This window comes from Arachis hypogaea, chromosome 19, assembly GCF_003086295.3.
Source record: "Arachis hypogaea cultivar Tifrunner chromosome 19, arahy.Tifrunner.gnm2.J5K5, whole genome shotgun sequence".
In the NCBI taxonomy this organism is placed as follows: Eukaryota; Viridiplantae; Streptophyta; class Magnoliopsida; order Fabales; family Fabaceae; genus Arachis; species Arachis hypogaea.
Window position 1 is genome coordinate 12,514,162 of NC_092054.1, and position 18,195 is coordinate 12,532,356.

Consider the following 18,195-nt stretch of genomic DNA (forward strand, 5'->3'; position numbering starts at 1 on the left):
AAAAGGAGAAATAATAGGATTGATACTCTGATGATTCATGGACGACTGATGCGAAACCAGGCGAGAATAAAAGGGGCAATCAGGGAGTTCTACAAGGACCTCTACCGACAGGAATATGCTCCAAGGATCGGTGTCAGGGATGGTTTACTGAAACAGATCCCTAGAGAGGAGGCTGAAGCTTTGGAAGTGTTGCCGTCTGAGGAGGAAATCAAGGAGGCAGTGTGGAATTGCGAATCTTCTAAGGCCCCAGGGAGTGATGGGTACAATATGAACTTCATAAAGAAATGCTGGGAGGACATAGGTCAGGAATTCATTGCAGCGGTGCTGGGGTTCTTCCAAAGTGCTAAATTACCAACGGATGTGAATGTCACGTGGGTAACGCTAGCCCCAAAGTTTGAAGGTGCAAAGGAGGTGAAGGACTTTCGGCCGGGGTGTGTGTATAAAGTGATTTCAAAGGTGTTGGTGAGAAGGATGAGATCCGTGATGCCGGGATTGGTAGGTGAGACTCAGACTGCGTTTGTTAAGGGTAGAAAAATTCATGATGGAGCACTCATAGCCTGTGAGACGGTTCATTGGCTGAAAACGCGGAAAAAGACAGTGGCTATTATAAAACTGGATTTTCAAAAAGCTTATGATAGAGTAAGATGGAGTTTTGTAGATATTGTCCTACAGAAGATGGGGTTTGGCCAAAGGTGGAGGAATTGGGTGAAGGAATGTGTTAGCACGGCTACTATGTCAGTCTTGGTAAATGGGTCACCGTCCAAGCCGTTAAAGATAAAGAGGGGGCTAAGACAAGGAGACCCCATTTCTCCACTTCTGTTTGTGCTAGTGGTCGATGTTTTGCATAGGATGTTGGGGGAAGCCGTAAGGAGTGGGCACATTGCCCCGCTGCTGGTCGGGGGTAATCATATTGCATTGTCGCACCTACAATTTACGGATGATACTATTCTGTTTTGCCCACCGGAAACTGAGACGATTATAAATTATAAGAGACTGTTGCGATGTTTTGAACTGATGTCTGGGTTGAGCATCAATTTTGATAAATCGAATTTGATCTCGGTGAACTGTGAGCAAGGATGGATTGATCATGCGTGTGGCTTACTAGGGTGCCAGCAAGCTGTCTTACCTGTTAGATACCTCGGAATTTCTCTAAGAGCAAATCCGCGCCTAGTGAAGACCTGGAAACCAATCATAGATAAGGTGGAACAGAAGCTCAGCTTATGGAAAGCGAAGGTCCTAAATAAAGCAGGAAAGCTTGTCCTCATCAAATCGGTACTGAATAGCCTACCCATTTATTACCTAAGTTTGTACAAGATGCCAAAGGCGGTGGCTGACAAGCTGATTGCATTGCAAAGGAACTTTATGTGGTGCAAGGTGGACGGTAATTCTGGTATACCTTTGGTTAAGTGGGAGTTGGTCCAGGCTCCAAAAAAGGCGGGGGGGGGGGGGTTTGGAGGTTGGGGATGCAGTAATTAGAAACACAGCGTTATTGTTTAAGTGGTGGTGACGGTTTTCAAAGGAGAATTGCCCTCTGTGGAAGAAGATTGTTTGTTCCTGCAACAACTTCAACCCTAATGTAATGGTAGCTAATCAGCCTTTACCGGTAAGAGGAGGACCCTGGAAAGACATTTGTCAGTTGAATATAACAGACCAACGGGTTCGAGAAAAAATGGTTACTGGCTTGGCGATGGAAGTTGGCAATGGAAGAAAAACCCGATTTTGGAAAGATAACTGGGTTCAAGGTGGTCCGCTAAAAGGGAGCTTTCCAAGACTCTTCTCTATTTCTAGCCAACAAGGATCTGTCATTAGGGACTGCGGATTTTGGGATGGACTTGAGTGGATTTAGAATTTTCAATGGAGGAGGGAGTTGTTCCAATGGGAGTTGGAACTTGTCCATCAGCTTCATGTGAGGTTAAGGCCAGTGAAGTTGTTATCAGGAGTGAGGACAATGTTGTGTGAAAATTTGATAATAAAAGGATTTTTTCTACAAAGTCATTTATACAAGTCATACAATCGGAAATGCTGTCGGACAAGATCACGAGCTATAGCTTCACAAATTCACTTTGGAGGGGTTTGGTACCTCCGAGAATTGAGCTCTTTGGATGGTTTGTTCTAGTTGGGAGAGTAAATACTAAGAAGAGGTTGATTAGACTAGGAGTAGCTATTCATAGTGATGATCTTTGTGTACTGTGCAACAAGGAGTCAGAATCGGTTGAGCATTTATTCCTTCGATGTGACATAACATGGAAAGTGTGGTGCACTTGGCTGAGGTCTTTTGGTAGAGCGTGGGTATTTCCGAAAACCATGAAAGAACTGTTTGTGAGTTGGACTGGCATGAACACTAAAAAACAGGAGCGGAAGTCATGGATGATAGCGTTCTTTGCAGTGATTTGGAATATTTGGTTGGAACGTAATACTAGAGTCTTCAATAATAAAAGGGCAGATGTTGAGAGCATTATAACAAGGACGGTGTTGAACTACAAAGAGTAGAATGAATGAGATCATGTTGGTAGTTGATGACAATAAAGAGATGCCAAGAGATTGAGTGTTGTATGCAGTTATTTTATGTTTGTTTATTTTGCTCCACTCTAATGTGTTAACCTTGCTTTGTTTTAAAAAAAAAATATATGTACACTAAAATTAGCTATCAAAATTAATTATCAATATAAAATACACATTCGAATATAATTATACATTAAAAATAAATTAAATTACACATATATTTATACATAAATAAATTAATAATTAATTTTAATATACGAATAATATTTTTTATTCATAATATATGCACATAATAGAGTTTGTCTTTTTTTTTTTTGTTGGTCAAATAGGCATACCGATAAATAGGATGTAAATTAGTATTTATTTGTAGAGTGATTAAAACTAACATTTTAGTTTTGAAATATAAAATTTTAGTCTTTTTAGTATATTGAAAAAGTTGAGATATAATAAACTAAATTTTTTAAAAATAAAAATTAAAATTTTAATAATATTTTTTTAATAATTGAATATTTTTATTTTATTTTTATATTTATCTAAAATCAAATAAAACATATATTTTATATAAAATATAATACAAATACTTAATTTACTATCAGTTTTTTTATCTCTATCTCAATTTCTAATTTTTTAGTCCTAATTTCCTTTCTAAACATAGCCTGAATATGTTCTAAAACCTAAATACCGAAATTGTGTTCTTCTAAATGCAATTATTGAAAAAACATGCAGATGTTCACTCATACATCCAACAAAATACACGTTTACAACATGCATATGTGGCACCACTTGGAACGAACAAATTTTAAAAGTAAATAAATTGAAAAAGGAGAATAAAAGCATGTATTCAATATTCATTAGGAAGACATTATTTGCGCACTTTATCTTTTCTAATTTATTTAATAGAACCCACCAGTCTACTTTTCAATTTTTCATCGGATTAGAACCTTCAAATAATGAATAAAAAATGATAATTCATCTTTCTATAAAAGTAAAATACCCAAAAAATAATAAATTTATTTTTGTCGTAATATTTTATTTATTTTTATAATTTATTAAAAAATATCTTTTTAAAAAATATATCACTACTCTCATAAATTTGAACATGCTTTTATAGTTAAAAAATAATTTAACCATCATAAGAAAAAGAAAGCAATCAATACAACAAATTCTTATTTCAATCTCAAGTCTCGAACACAAAATCCCAAAACTAATTCTTTTGTCGAACTATATATATTTTCAAACCTAACTAAGAACTAAAACTAACCCTCAAACCTAAATCTCTTACTAAACCTCATCCAAAAGAAAAAAAAAAAAGAAAAATATATAATAAAATGAGAGAAAAAATATATAAATAAATTTTTTTACTAAATTCAATCAAGTCATATCTTTTAATTTTTTTAATTTTGTGTTGAATTACAAGGAAAAAAAGGATGGGATAATTTTCTTTTATATATATATGAAGTGTGCTAATTTCCCTTTATTTTTCCCCCTTATCTTTTTGTTTTTCTTTTTCATATTAGTTAAAGCAAATTAGCAAAGTGAGACAGGCTTCAGTGGCTTGCATTTGCAACATGAGTTTGTTTAGAAATGCCTTCACTCCTCTCTCCTCTCCCAACATGTAACTGAAAAGAAAAAAGATTCATACAACAAACAAACACAACCACCACTCAAAAATTGGAGACCCACAAGAGAAAAAAAGCTTCCCATTTTTTCTTATGCATTCTTGGTAGTGATTAACCCAGAAAGGTGAAAACTTGTCCAAGAAAAAAATGTTTGTGGGATCAAGAAAATGGGTGGTATTGGTAGCAACAATATGGATACAAGCATTTACAGGAACAAACTTTGACTTCTCATCATACTCATCAGAGTTGAAATCTGTGCTCCAAATCACTCAGCTGCAGCTGAATTATCTCTCAGTTGCATCTGACATGGGAAAAGTATTTGGGTGGTGTTGTGGTGTGTCTCTCTTGTACTTTCCTTTGTGGGTTGTTCTGTTCATGGCTGCTTTCTTGGGTCTTCTTGGTTATGGCTTCCAGTGCCTTCTTATCAAGCAGCTCATTTCCTTGCCTTATTTTCTGGTCAGTAATAATATTCTATTAATTAATATCTCATTTCTATTTGCATTTTTTTTTTTTTGGGTTATGTTGAGGGCACTGAGATTTGAATATTGGACTTCGTTTGTGGTTTTGTTTTTCTTTGCACAATTTAACTGGTAATATTTTTTTAAAAAGTTAGGAATGAGATTCAAATTTGTAATTTTTTCGGTGAGTATAGAGAGATTTTTTATATTAATTATTTTTTTAAAAATGATTTTATTTATCTTATTTTCTAAATCTTAAATCATATAAATTTTAAAATTAACTAATATTAATAACTAACTAAAAATGAATTATCTATATTTTTCTATTATTATTTATTATAATACGGTGATTGTTCGGTCAAGGGTTTGAAGCATTAATATTATTTCCATAGTTTTCTGGAAAAATTAAAAAGTAGGATGAGGCACACCAAGTTTTAAACCATTAATATCAAGATTGTTGACCGCACAAAAATTTCACAAAATTAGAATCATTTGTTTTTTAGTCTGACAAAAATCTCCAATGGTGCATTCTAGTGCTCAATTTTGCTCATATGCTCCAACATTATGATAGTGCCAACAAACTTCAAAGCAAAATTAGAGGTGTTGGTAGCATGCCCACTACCATCAACCTACCTACTACACTAGGTTTGTTTGTTTTTTATTGTTTAAAACATAAAAAAATTTTACAAATTATTTTTTAAATAATCAGAAAAAATTGCAAAACCTATTTAAACGGCAGCACTTTGTTTAGCTTTTTATAAAACTTTTTTTTTGAGATTATGCTTATTTTATAAAGTTTATAAAAAAAAAATCCTTTTTTGCTAAGTTTAACAACTAATTTTGCTAAGATTCAATGGCTACCGTCTACCAACAAAGCACTTATTGCTTCACGTGACATCAACTCCTTCATTGATGTATTATTATTGTATTATGTTGTTCGGAAAAATTTAGTCAAAATTAGTTAAAATTTATTTTATTTAGTATTCATTCATTATTACAGTAATTAATAAATGTTAAATAAGATAAATTTTGATAATTTTTTTTTTTGTTTTTCTAACATTATTAATATTGTTCAAGATAAATTTTATAACATTTATAATTTGGTGTCTAATTTTTGTTTAATTTATTTTTAATTATAAATTTTAAATATTTAATAATTATTTATTTTTATATTTTTAAAATTAAATATTAATTTTTAATATTTTTTAATAAATTAAATAAACACTTTTAAACATCATAGTCATCACTATTATTCAATTATTTTTTTAATATTTTCATTGGAGATTATGTTATTGTACAAAATGAGCCAAGCTGCATTAAAAAGGACCATACGTTTCCGTACCTGTGCATCATCCTATCTTATTTACTATTAAATTTTCTTTGAAGAAATTATTTATATTCAAATAATTGTCTACTGGTATTTTGATAAATTAAAATAATAATTATTAATACCAATTTCATTAAAGTGTAAATGTATGTTTCTGCTTGATTTAATACCAATTGACCAGTGTGGAAGCTAGACTTAAATATATTCTTATCCTTATGTTGTCCCTATCAATTAAATATGAAATGCAATTCAAAAATTAAGATTTTATCCTTGTTATTTTTTTTTTTTTGAAGTGGAAAATAATGAGAATTTGTTTGGATAATTGGCTTCAAGTCTCTTTCCTTATCTTTTATTAATTGAACACATAACTTCATCATCAATGCATTGCACATTTTCTTCTCTGCCTTGTATTATTTCCTTTTGCAAAACCTATACACTAAAAAGACAATTATTGTCTCCTTTTCTTAATGTTAGTCACTTTTTCCTTTCTTAGATGCATTAAAAAATGGTGTATGTTACAATTGGACAATTTATTCTTCGAAAATGTTTGGTAACTAAAGAAAATGAGCTAAAAACAACCATAGGGTTATAGGGGTTTCCAATTTTGTTGGCAATTATGAAAAGGTTGTAAATAAAGGGAATGAGATTTGGAAATAAATGGAAACTACGTGGGGTTAATTTTAAATTATATTAAAGAAAGAGTTAACAATCAAATTAGTCCTGAAAGATGGGGCATTCTTTAAATTCATCCCTGCAAATTTTTTTCAATCAAATTGGTCAGTCAAAGATTAGGAATTAATCATATTTGTTATTCAGTGACTCCATTAATAATTTTCATCAATAATTAATGATATAAAACGTTAATTGACAACATACATAATATTTGACATGTATAATTGGATGTTTACTAGGTATACATCAAAATCTATTAATTTAGTCCATTTTTTCCAATTACATAAACTATATTCCCTATGCGACTAAATTGATAGATTTTCATAAACATATTTGGTCAGCGTCTAATTGAACATGCTAGATATCATATATGCTATCAGTTAATATTTTACGTCATCAATCGTTGACAAGCATTGTTAATGGAGTCACTGAAAGACAAATATGATTAATTCGTAATCTTTGAAGGACCAATTTGAAAAAAAAAAGTTTTAAGAACGAATTTGAAAAATGCCCAATCTTTTAAAGACTAATTTGATTGTTAATCTATTAAGAAAACACATTGATGGATTATAACAATACACATTGAATTGGATGTCTGTGTACACTATGACTATGTCAAAATTAAAGTCAATCTAATTCACAACTTATTTTTTAGGAGGATGGCAGCATTGATAAAAAAGAATGGATTTAGACACAAAAAACATTAATATTCAAGTTTTCAAAAAGTATAATTATTAAGAAATGAACGGGGTATATACTATATAGATCGATTTGGGAATTCACCTAACATAAACCCATAAAAGGAAGGGTAAAAAATATAAGCATATAACTTCTCAATAATTGGTGAAATTGAATTTAGATTATTACTTTGATTGGAATTTTCAATTTTGTGTCAAGAATGTTGGTTTAGAAGTTGTTGTCATGGTAGAAAGTTGAGTAGGATTCTGAACATTTGGTACAAAGATATTTAAGCTTTAAAATTATGTGTGCTTTCAAAGCATTCTTTGAAATTCATCACTATTCTGTTACTGTTAGTTCACCCACCACTCTTCATCATTTATGGATAGATGGTTATGTCACTTGTGTGACTTTGAATGTTTGAGTACATGGTAAATTAAAATCAAGACCAAATTGACCTTAGGTTTATTCATAGGGTGATGCCATGGTGAAAAATAAAAAAATAAAGACATTATGTGGAATGCACATTCTCTTTAAAAATTTAATTAACATCTTTACTCTTTACCAATTTCACTCTTTACCGAATTTTTTTCTTAAATTATCCTTTAGGTGAAGTTAATAATGTTATGTTCTTGGGTATGTTGTTACATGAAATTTTAAGACAGGTCAATGTGATTTTAAAAATAGAAAAGAATTGAGTTAATTTCACTAAATTTTAGGGAACGCGAGTCTAGTTTGCCCTAAAATCCATTATGGATTTCAAGGCACTTAATAAAGGAAAAAAAAATATACTTTTTACAATATTGAAAATAGAATTTAATTTTCGTGCAGGGACATCTAACCGTATATTGACATTATTAAAAGTAACTAATTTCAAACTTACTACTTAAAAAGCCATCTAAGCTTATAAATTTGATTAGATGACCGTGTAAAACTACATTTTCAATATATCAAAACTAAGCTCTTGAAAATAATAAACCTGTTGTTTTCTTAACAAGTAGTCTTAAGACATTCTTAATGCTTTTCTCAAACTCATTCAGGGATAATTCTAGAGAGGAGCTGGTATTTTCACCATGAAAAATTCATCAATTTCACTACCTAACTAGGATCCTATACTTGTGTGATGGTTAGAGACAATAAGAAAGAACTTTGGTCAAATTTTTCACGAGACCACAAAACTGTGTAAGATTATTACTAACAGAATTAGCAATATTGGAATGGACACAGGTGTTTCTCCTATGCTTGGTTGCAGGATGTAGCATCTGTTGGTTCAACACAATCTGCTATGTCTTATGCATCAAGCATTTCCCTTCTAACCGATCACTCGCGCTTTCCTTAAGCATAAGCTTCAATGGGGTAACTGCAGCTTTGTACACTCTCATTGCCAATGCAATAACCTCAAGTGATGACACACTCTACCTTTTGCTCAATGCCATTGTCCCTTTACTTATTTCCGCGGTGGTACTAGTCCCAATCCTCCAACAGCCGCAGCCTCAGCCGAATTCGGCCGACATGATCCGGCGTGATTCCTTAGTTTTCCTCTGCCTCAACATCCTTGCACTCGTGACCGGCCTCTACCTCTTGTTCCTGTATTCCCTCTCTTCCAGCACAACCATCGCGCGTGTCATTCTCGTTGGCGCCGGATTTCTACTAGTGCTTCTCTTGTTCTTGCCTGTGATTGTGAATTCTAGAGAATGGTCTTGCCTTACTAGCCCTGCTTGTTATCCGCTTTTGAATTCGAGGTTCAATCTCATTAACCTTGATGGTGGTGGCGGTGACGATGATGATTATGATGATGATCTTCATAAAGAACTCATTGAGAATGAGGACAATTATTCAAGAAATAGAAGTAGTGTAATTGTAAGAGAGAAGTGTTGTTTTGATAATGTGTTGTTGAAAGATCAACTTAAGGTTCTTGGAGAAGAGCATTCAACTAAAATGCTTATGCATAGATGGGACTTTTGGATTTATTACATGGCTTATTTATGTGGAGGAACAATGGGATTGGTCTATAGTAACAACTTGGGTCAAATTTCTCAATCATTGGGACACAATTCTCAGACAAAAACTCTTGTCACACTTTACTCCACGTGTTCTTTCTTCGGTCGCCTGCTCGCCGCCGCACCTGACTTCTTGAACAGGTATGAGTTTAAGTCTTTCTTAAGTACTCCCTTCGTTTCAAAATAAGTCTCACTTTTTGGTTTCATTGAAAAATTAACGTATCTAGACAAAAAAACAGGGTTTTAAAATAGGTGGAAACTCAAGTACAGTCAACTTCACGTGAAGTTGATAACTGAAAGCCGTTAGATGAAAATTTAGTCAAAATATTTAACCGCTTTCAACTATCAACTTCACGTGAAGTTGATTGTCCCTGAGTTTTCACCTTTAAAATAACTCAAAAGTAAAAGAGACACTTATTTTGAAACGGAACGAACACTATCTTCGTTTTAAAATAACTGTCAATTTGAACAGTATTATTTTAGAAAATCAATGTACAGTTTCATGTACATTGATATTTTAATGCATCACTAAGTGAAAATGGACTGCTAAAGTTAATGTACATTCATATTAGATCTTAGTAGTCATATTGATGCAATAAAATCAACACAAACTAGAGCCCACATAAGAAAAAGAAATAGCCATGTATTTAACTTAATTTTAATAGTTTCAAGAGGAATTATTATTAGATAAACTCAATTAGAAAGATAATCATTCATTCAAGAATTGTAAGCATGATTTCTTACTTTCTTTGCAATTCTATTGATTGAAATAGTAATTTTTTGGACTCAAATTAATCTTTATTCCCTTTACATTATAACTAATCCACTAATATTGTTGTTTTGACAATGCAGGAAGATACACTTTGCAAGAACAGGATGGTTTGCAGCAGCAGTAGTACCAATGCCTATAGCATTCATTTTGCTCGCCATAACCGGCAGCATCGAAGCATTGCGCATGAGCACGGCCTTAATCGGCCTAAGTTCCGGGTTTGTTTTCGCGGCAGCAGTTTCCATTACATCAGAGTTGTTTGGCCCAAACAGTGTTGCAGTGAACCACAACATACTAATCACCAACATTCCAATAGGGTCATGTCTTTATGGCCTTCTAGCAGCTCTGGTTTACGACTCGAACGCAGACGGCGCAAGCCGCGACACAATATGGCTGCGCGAGATGACAATGTGTATGGGGAGGAAGTGCTACCTTGAGACATTTTTATGGTGGAGTTGCATCTCCATTGTAGGATTGGTTTCAAGTTTTGTGCTATACTTTAGGACTAGGCATGCTTATTATGACAATTTTGGAAGAAATACAAATTGAATAAGAAAATTAAAGTAATTTGGGTTGATACATAATCAGATTTTTTATATATATGAAGAATATTGCTACCAATTTCTCAAATGGGATGAGATGAAAACTAGTGTTACAAAAAAAAAGGTTCAAAGAGCTTTTCTTGAGGCATATATAGCAAAGAGGGTATTGAAAATTTGAAATAGAAGTTGATTCTCTGGTGTACATTTGAAGTATAAAATAGGGTGATACAAGGAGTGAAGAAATTATTATTATTTATTCTATGTTTTTTGGTGGAGAGATATTCGCTTGTGTAAATTATGAAAATTACTCTTTTTGAAACTAAATGTATGAACTATTTGGGTTTTCAACAATGATAAGATTCATGATTATAGTATTATATATAGCATATGCAAAGTTGAAATTATAATTCATAATTACGAAAAATATTGATTTTTATTTATCCAACACCATTTTATTTAAGAAACTGATCAACAAGAAAGTATAAAATAAAAAATTAGAATTTGACAGGATTTTTTTTTTTTTTTTTGTTGATGTTGTGATACCACTTCCTCTATTGTTCAACATATTTAGAGTGTATTTAAGAAAATTAAAACATTCTTCCTCATTTTTGCTGCTTAGGAAAACAATAATAGTTTACCTTTTTTTCTGGTTCATTTTCGCTGTCTTTATCTACAAAAATGGAGAAGAAAAATCTTTTTTTATTTTCACTGGTACAACTATAAAAAAAATTTACAAATCTTTTTTTTCTCAATCTAACTGCGAAATGAGACTGAATGCACAAACGGATAAATTTATGTATCCTTATTTAAATATGTAAATAATGAATTTTTTATTTAAATAAAAAATCCAATGATTATAATAGTAATTATAGTGATTTGAGAGTGAAAATAATAAAAAGAAGATAATAATATTAATAATAATAATAATAATAATAATAATAAAAAATTTGTTAGAAGAATACAACAACAACAAAGCCTTGTTCCACTAAGTGGGATCGGCTACATGAATCAAACGACGCCATTGTACTCTGTCATGTATCATGTCTACAGAGAGACCGTTTACATGTAGATATCGTTTGACCACCTCATGGATGGTCTTCTTAGGTCTTCCTCTGCCTTTCACCCCTTGTCTATCTTCCATCTCATCCACCCTCTTGACTGGATGTTCTATTGGTCTTCTTCTCACATGTCCAAACTACCTGAGACGCGATTCAACCATCTTTTTCACAATGGGTGCTACTCCAACTCTCTCCCTTATATCTTTGTTCCTTATTTTATCCAATCGCGTATGACCACTCATCCATCTCAACATCTTCATCTCTGTCACATTCAGCTTATATTCGTGCTCTCCTTTAGCCGCCCAACACTCCGTACCATAAAGGATAGCCGGTCTTATAGCGGTGCGATAGAATTTACCTTTAAGTTTTAAAGGCACTTTTTTGTCGCATATAAAACCAGATGTACTCCGCCATTTTGACCAACCTGCTTAGATTCTATGATTTACATCATGTTCAATCTCTTCATTATCCTGTATGATGCACCCAAGATACTTAAAGTTTTTAACTTTTTGTAGGATGTTTTCTCCAATCTTTACCTCTATATTAGGATTTTCCCTTCTCAGACTGAACTTACATTCCATATATTCCGTCTTGCTACGACTTATGCACAGACCATACACTTCTAGAGCTTCTCTCCATAACTCCAATTTCTTATTTAGGTTTTTCCTTGACTCTCCCATAAGGACGTTATCATCGGCAAAAAGCATGAACCATGGCACAGGCTCTTGGATGTGCTCCGTGAGTACTTCCAAGACTAATGTAAAAAGGTATGGACTTAAGGATGATTCCTGGTGTAATCTTATACCAATAGAAAATTCCTCTGTCACACCACCTTGAGTCTTCACACTAGTTGTGGCCCATCATACATGTCTTTAATTGCACGAATATATGCGATACTTACTCTCCTCTTTTCTAAAACCTTCCATAAGACATCCCTTGGTACTCTATCATATGCTTTTTCCAAATTAATAAACACCATATGTAGATCCCTTTTATTAATACGATACCTCTCCATCATCCTTCTTAATAGGTATATCGCTTCAGTGGTAGATTTGTCTGGTATAAATCCAAATTGGTTCTCTGTTACTTGTGTCTCTTTTCTCAACCTCCGTTCTATCACCATTTTCCATAACTTCATGGTATGACTCATAAGCTTGATCCCTCTATAGTTTCCACAACTTTGTATATCCCCCTTATTCTTGTAGATAGGTACCAAGATGCTCTTTCTCCACTCATCAGACATCTTCTTTGACCTTAAAATCTCATTAAAAGGCTTGGTTAACCAGTTGATGCCTTTTTCTCCAAGACCCTTCCAAACCTCAATCGGGATATTATCAGGTCCTACTACCCTGCTATTTTTTATCTGCTTTAGAGCCTCTTTTACCTCAAAATCTCGAATCCTTCGATAGTAGTCAAAGTTTTGATCTTCTTCCCTTATGCATAACCGACCAAGGCTCGGAAGAGTCTTCTGTCCCTCATTGAATAACTCGTAGAAGTAGCTCTTCCACCTTTCATTAATCTTCTCCTCTTGAGCCAACACCTCTCCATCCTTATCCTTTATGCACTTAACCTCTCCATCATTGAATAACTCGTTCTTCTTTCACGGCTCTTTGCGATTCTATATATACCTTTTTCTCCTTCTTTCGTGCCCAAAGACTGGTAAAGACCTTCATATGCTCTTGTTCTTTCTTCGCTTACAGCCACTTTTGTCTCTTTCTTAGCCACCTTATATTTTTCTCAGTTATCTGCGTTGCGGCATAAAGACCACTCTTTAAAGCACTCCCTTTTTATATTTATCTTTTCTTGTACACTCGCATTCCACCACCAGGACTCCTTGTCTCTTGGCCCTATTCCTTTAGATTCACCAAAGCTTTCTTTTGCTGTTCTTCTAATAACTTCTGCCATCTCCCTCCACATCTCTTTCGCGCTTCCATTCCCATCCCACTTTGCCTCTTCTCCTACCCATCTTAGGAAGCTTCTTTATTCCTCACCTTTCATCCGCCACCACCTCGTCCTTGGGTTCTTCGTATGATGTCTTTTTCTCAACTTTTGCTCAACGCGAAAATCCATGACGAGCACCCTATGTTGTGTTGTCAAACTCTCTCCCGAGATAATTTTACAATTAATACAAAATTTTTGGTTGACTCTCCTCAACAAGAAGAAGTCGATTTGAGAGCTTGTCATGCCACTCTTATAAGTTATAAGATGTGCGTCTCTCTTTTTAAAACATGTATTTGCGATTAGAATTTTTATTTTATTTATGGTCTAATTTGTTAATATAAAAATTAGTCTAGATAATATTATGATTATTAAAAAAATTTATTAATTAATTGTTTTGATAGTTGGTTTATTCTTTGATGGAAAAAAGTACGACTATTCAAAATATATAATTTAGGTCCCCAATTTAAATCATCATAACAAAACACTCTGAATCCATTTGGATTGGTGGTTCAAGAGTTGAAAATTCCAAATAAAATTAAAGATTATTGGCAATAGTTGAACATACATAAATTACTAATTTTATGAAATAACTAACATGTAGCATTAAAATAAAAATTATATTTGCCTTATCATTTCAAAATTCAATCACTATGCAATTTATTTTGATCTATTGTTTTCAAAAGAAAAATGTATTGTATGAATTTTAAAATTAGAAACAATTTTTATAAATTTATAGAATAAAGAAATGATTGAAATTAATATAAGAAGAGGAAATAACGAATAATACTCTTTAAAAAAATTTTCCGAATTTGTGTCGCAGTTGTTTTTTATAATGACATGATTCTTCATAATTTTCATAAGTTTTTTTATTAGAAAAAAGAAAAAGGGAGACGCGTGGAAAAGAAGACTGATTTTAAGGAATTTTTTCTCAAATAAAATAAAAAAATAATTAATTGTCCAAACTCTATTTTCCACTTTTAATTACTAGGATACGAGTTTTTTTTTTTTGGTAATTAGGGAAAGTTCGCCGTACCCCCAACGAACTCTATATATATTATAGAGTTCACCGCACCCCCGATAAATTATATGTTGGATTTCAAAAATAAAAGCATAGCTGCTGGAGAGTAGACGATCAAAGCACAATATTGATTTTCATTTTTAAGGTTAATATTTTCTCTACGATGTCAAAAAATCCATTGTTATTCATTTGTTACGATGGTGAAATATTATATGACGAAAAAGATTTTATAGTTTTTAGATCCGGGCAACCGATATTCACTTATATGACACCGAAGATTGACAGTTTAACAGCTTTGAAGAATTTAATATTGCATTCCGTCGGACAGCAAGAAGAAAAAAGGATGAAAAAGATTTACTATAGATATCTGACCGAAGTAGATGGCAGGTTGTTTTATAAAAGGTATGTTACACTCGTATTGTCTTTGTTACTATTATATTTATGAGATAACAGATGTGAGAAATATGTTTGTTGTGTTGAATTAGTTACCGTTTGCGCGACGACGAGGACGTATGGCTCATAAGGTCGTGGCACAACCGATGGACAAATATTCATCTGTTGAAATTATTCGTGTATCTCGTTGAGGTGGGTGGCCGAGGATCATCTGCAGATACTGTCGATAATAGTCCGTTGAGTGGAGCTGTTAGACGTACTATCAGAAGGACTATGGTGGACCTAAATATGCGACCCGAGGGGAGCCAGGAGGGGTCTAATGTTGAAGCTTGTAATGTTGACTTGATGGACGATGGGGTTGAAAGTCATGATGGTTCTGCTATTAGAGATCTGATGATGGATCAATATGAAGTTAACCCCGATGACGTAGACGATGGCGATGAAGAACCAGCTAAAATTCCCGATGATGGTGACGAGGAAGAAGAGATGAATTACTACAGTGACACTCATATCGCTCTTACACAGCCCGCCATCTCTCGACCATATGACCGGCCGGATCATTTCACGAGGTTGAATCTCGATGCAATGATTTCGGATTGGTCGTTTACCCAGGGAGGCCCTGAAGAGGATCCAAGTAATGAGTTTGAGGTTGGGCAACAATTTAAAGACATGGAAGAAGTGATGTTGGCAGTTAAGCAGTACAACATTAGAAGGGCTATGGATTATAAAATAGTAGAGAGTGACCAGTTGAGGTACAATGCACAGTGTATCCAGTTCGGCACCAGTTGTAATTGGAGCATACTCATATCGTATCGTCGGAAGCAAGAAAAGTGGGAGGTTAGGAGATACAAGGGGGCTCATTCTTGCATGAAAACTTCGATGGGACAAGACCATGGTAGGTTGGATTTGAAGGTGATTGCACAATACATCTTCACGATGGTCAAAGCTAATCCAACAATCAGCATCAGGGTTCTCCAAAGAGGTGTGGAGAATCACTTTGGTTACAAGGCGTCCTACAGAAAGGTTTGGCTTGCAAAACAAAGAGTGATTGCTAGAATATATGGTGATTGGGAAGAATCATACAACGAGCTTCCTCGTTAGTTATTCGCGATGCAGATGTACTTATCGGGTAAGATTTATCTCAATATTGATTTTTTTTATTAAAAATATCAGATGTGTACAAGTAGGCAACTAAGTTTGGCTCTTTAGGTACTTGGGTGCAATTGGTGACTCAGCCTTGGCCTGGATCCACAGATACTGTCATGTTTCATCGGATCTTTTGGACATTTTCACCATGTGTTGAGGCTTTCAAGCATTGCAAGACACTTGTTTCTATTGATGGCACTCACCTATATGGTAAATAAGCCCAGGACAACAGCAAGCTGACGCACCCTCCCAAATTGCGCTGGCCATGCTCCGTGGCCCGGCACATCTGGCGATACAGCCATGCCAGGACCGCCGAACTCCAAGATAACTAACCACACCTCTCAAGGTCCTCCAGTAGTGGGAGCCACCTGATGTGCACTCGAGAGTCAGAGGCATCCGAGAACAGGATACCCCCTATCAGCTGCATGATGTACCCTCTCGTGTACCTCATCAGGTGTTCTTCTGTAGCGTCCTGCTCCAACTCTCCACAAACAGTGTTCTAGAACCACGTGAGCTTCACCGTCCACTTCGTCTGTGACTGACGGTCATCTGTGCCTGGAACAACACCGAGTAGCTGCTCACATATCTCCTCAATCGTGCGTCCCTGATGGTGCTGCTCCTACCCACCGATGCACCCACTCACAGGATCACCGTCAATCCTGAGTCCCCAGCTGGTAGGCTACGTCTTGCAGGGTGATAGTCATCTCTCCGCACGGTAGATGAAACGTGTGGGACTCAGGCCTCCACCTCTCTATCAAAGCCGAGGCAAGCAGCCAATCGTGCTCAAACTCGACCATATAGGCGACATACTCAAACCCAACTCGTCTGAGATATGACCTAATCTGCTCCAGCGGCCTTACCATTAAATTCCGCCTAGTGCGTAGTATCCGAGGCGCCTACCAAACGGAAACAAAAAACACAAAAAAAGGGGTCAGTTAACACATAAAATTAGAGTTTAACAAAATAAAAAACAGTTAAAAAAGTGTTCCACTCTATCAAGCCTGCCCGCAATGTGCTCAGCGTGATCCAGTCTATACATCTCACCCTCGTAACCCAATAGCTGCTCCTCCATCTAAATACAATCCAGTAAAATAAAATCACAAACATTGAACTCACCTTTTACGTTAACCAAATTATTAAATAAAAAATATATCTAATTATTTCACTCAGCTTATAAATTTAATAATTCTTATTCTTCCCCAAGTAACTGAACTCTAAATTTTTCAAATTAAAATTATTCTCATCCAACTTAACTTGATTAATTCTTCCACTAATTACCTTCTGAGTCACAACTTAAACTAATTATTCTAACTAAATTAACTCACAATTTATTTTGTTATACTAATTACCAAGTTATAGACAATAAATATCAATTATACTTAAAAACAATTACGAACAAATTTTAACTAACATAATAAATAATTAACAGTAAATCTAAATAATATGTCATCAGTAACTCTGTAACTCTAACTAACTAACAACCTATAACAAAATTATTTTAACTAACATGTCAATAGTTACGCTAACTAAGCTAAAAAAAACTAATTCTAAGTAAGCAAAAAATTTAACTCTAACTAAACTATTATTTACTAACCTGAAACTAAGAATGTCGTCTGCAATGTACTTCACGTGCGTCCAAAAGATAGGATAAAAGCGGAAGACAGTGAATTTTGAAGAGAGATTGTACAAGAATAGGACAAACACAAATGGTCCCACTGGCTTTATATAATGCGCCGAACTCTACATAGATTCGTCGCGGGTGCGGCGAACTCTCCCTAATTATATAAAAAAAAAATCATATCCTAATAATTAAAGATGAAAAATGAGGTTTGGGGAATTAATTATTTTTTTATTTTATTTGAAAATAAAATCCGATGGATGTTTGTTTGTTATATAATATTGAATGCTCTTTTTCACGTTGAAGTTGTTGGGTTTTTAATTTAAAATTTTAATTTTGCTATAAAAAATACAAACTTGATTTTGAGTGAGTTTTGAACTTAGATACTTTATCCTCTTATCTAAAAGTTTCAACCATCGGATCATGTTCAATTTTATTATTTTGCATGTCACTA

The 18,195-nt window shown here is 34.0% G+C and overlaps 1 protein-coding gene across 1 annotated transcript; it reads left to right on the forward strand.

Moving 5' to 3' along the window:
• Positions 1–3,975: 3,975 nt before the first annotated feature.
• On the forward strand, positions 3,976–10,646 carry LOC112777116 (protein NUCLEAR FUSION DEFECTIVE 4). The gene is made up of 3 exons (XM_025821400.2): positions 3,976–4,577; positions 8,484–9,397; positions 10,109–10,646. The coding sequence occupies exons 1-3, from the start codon at positions 4,269–4,271 to the stop codon at positions 10,572–10,574; spliced, it is 1,689 nt and encodes a 562-aa protein (XP_025677185.1). The 5' UTR covers positions 3,976–4,268; the 3' UTR covers positions 10,575–10,646.
• The last annotated feature ends 7,549 nt before the right edge of the window (positions 10,647–18,195 follow it).

Excerpts from the sequence above, each read along its gene's own strand:
- LOC112777116 (XM_025821400.2), top strand. The coding sequence starts at position 4,269 with ATGTTTGTGGGATCAAGAAAATGGGTGGTATTGGTAGCAACAATATGG. Across the intron at positions 4,578-8,483 it reads TTTCCTTGCCTTATTTTCTG|GTGTTTCTCCTATGCTTGGT; the intron begins GTCAGTAATAAT and ends GAATGGACACAG. Across the intron at positions 9,398-10,108 it reads GCACCTGACTTCTTGAACAG|GAAGATACACTTTGCAAGAA; the intron begins GTATGAGTTTAA and ends TTGACAATGCAG.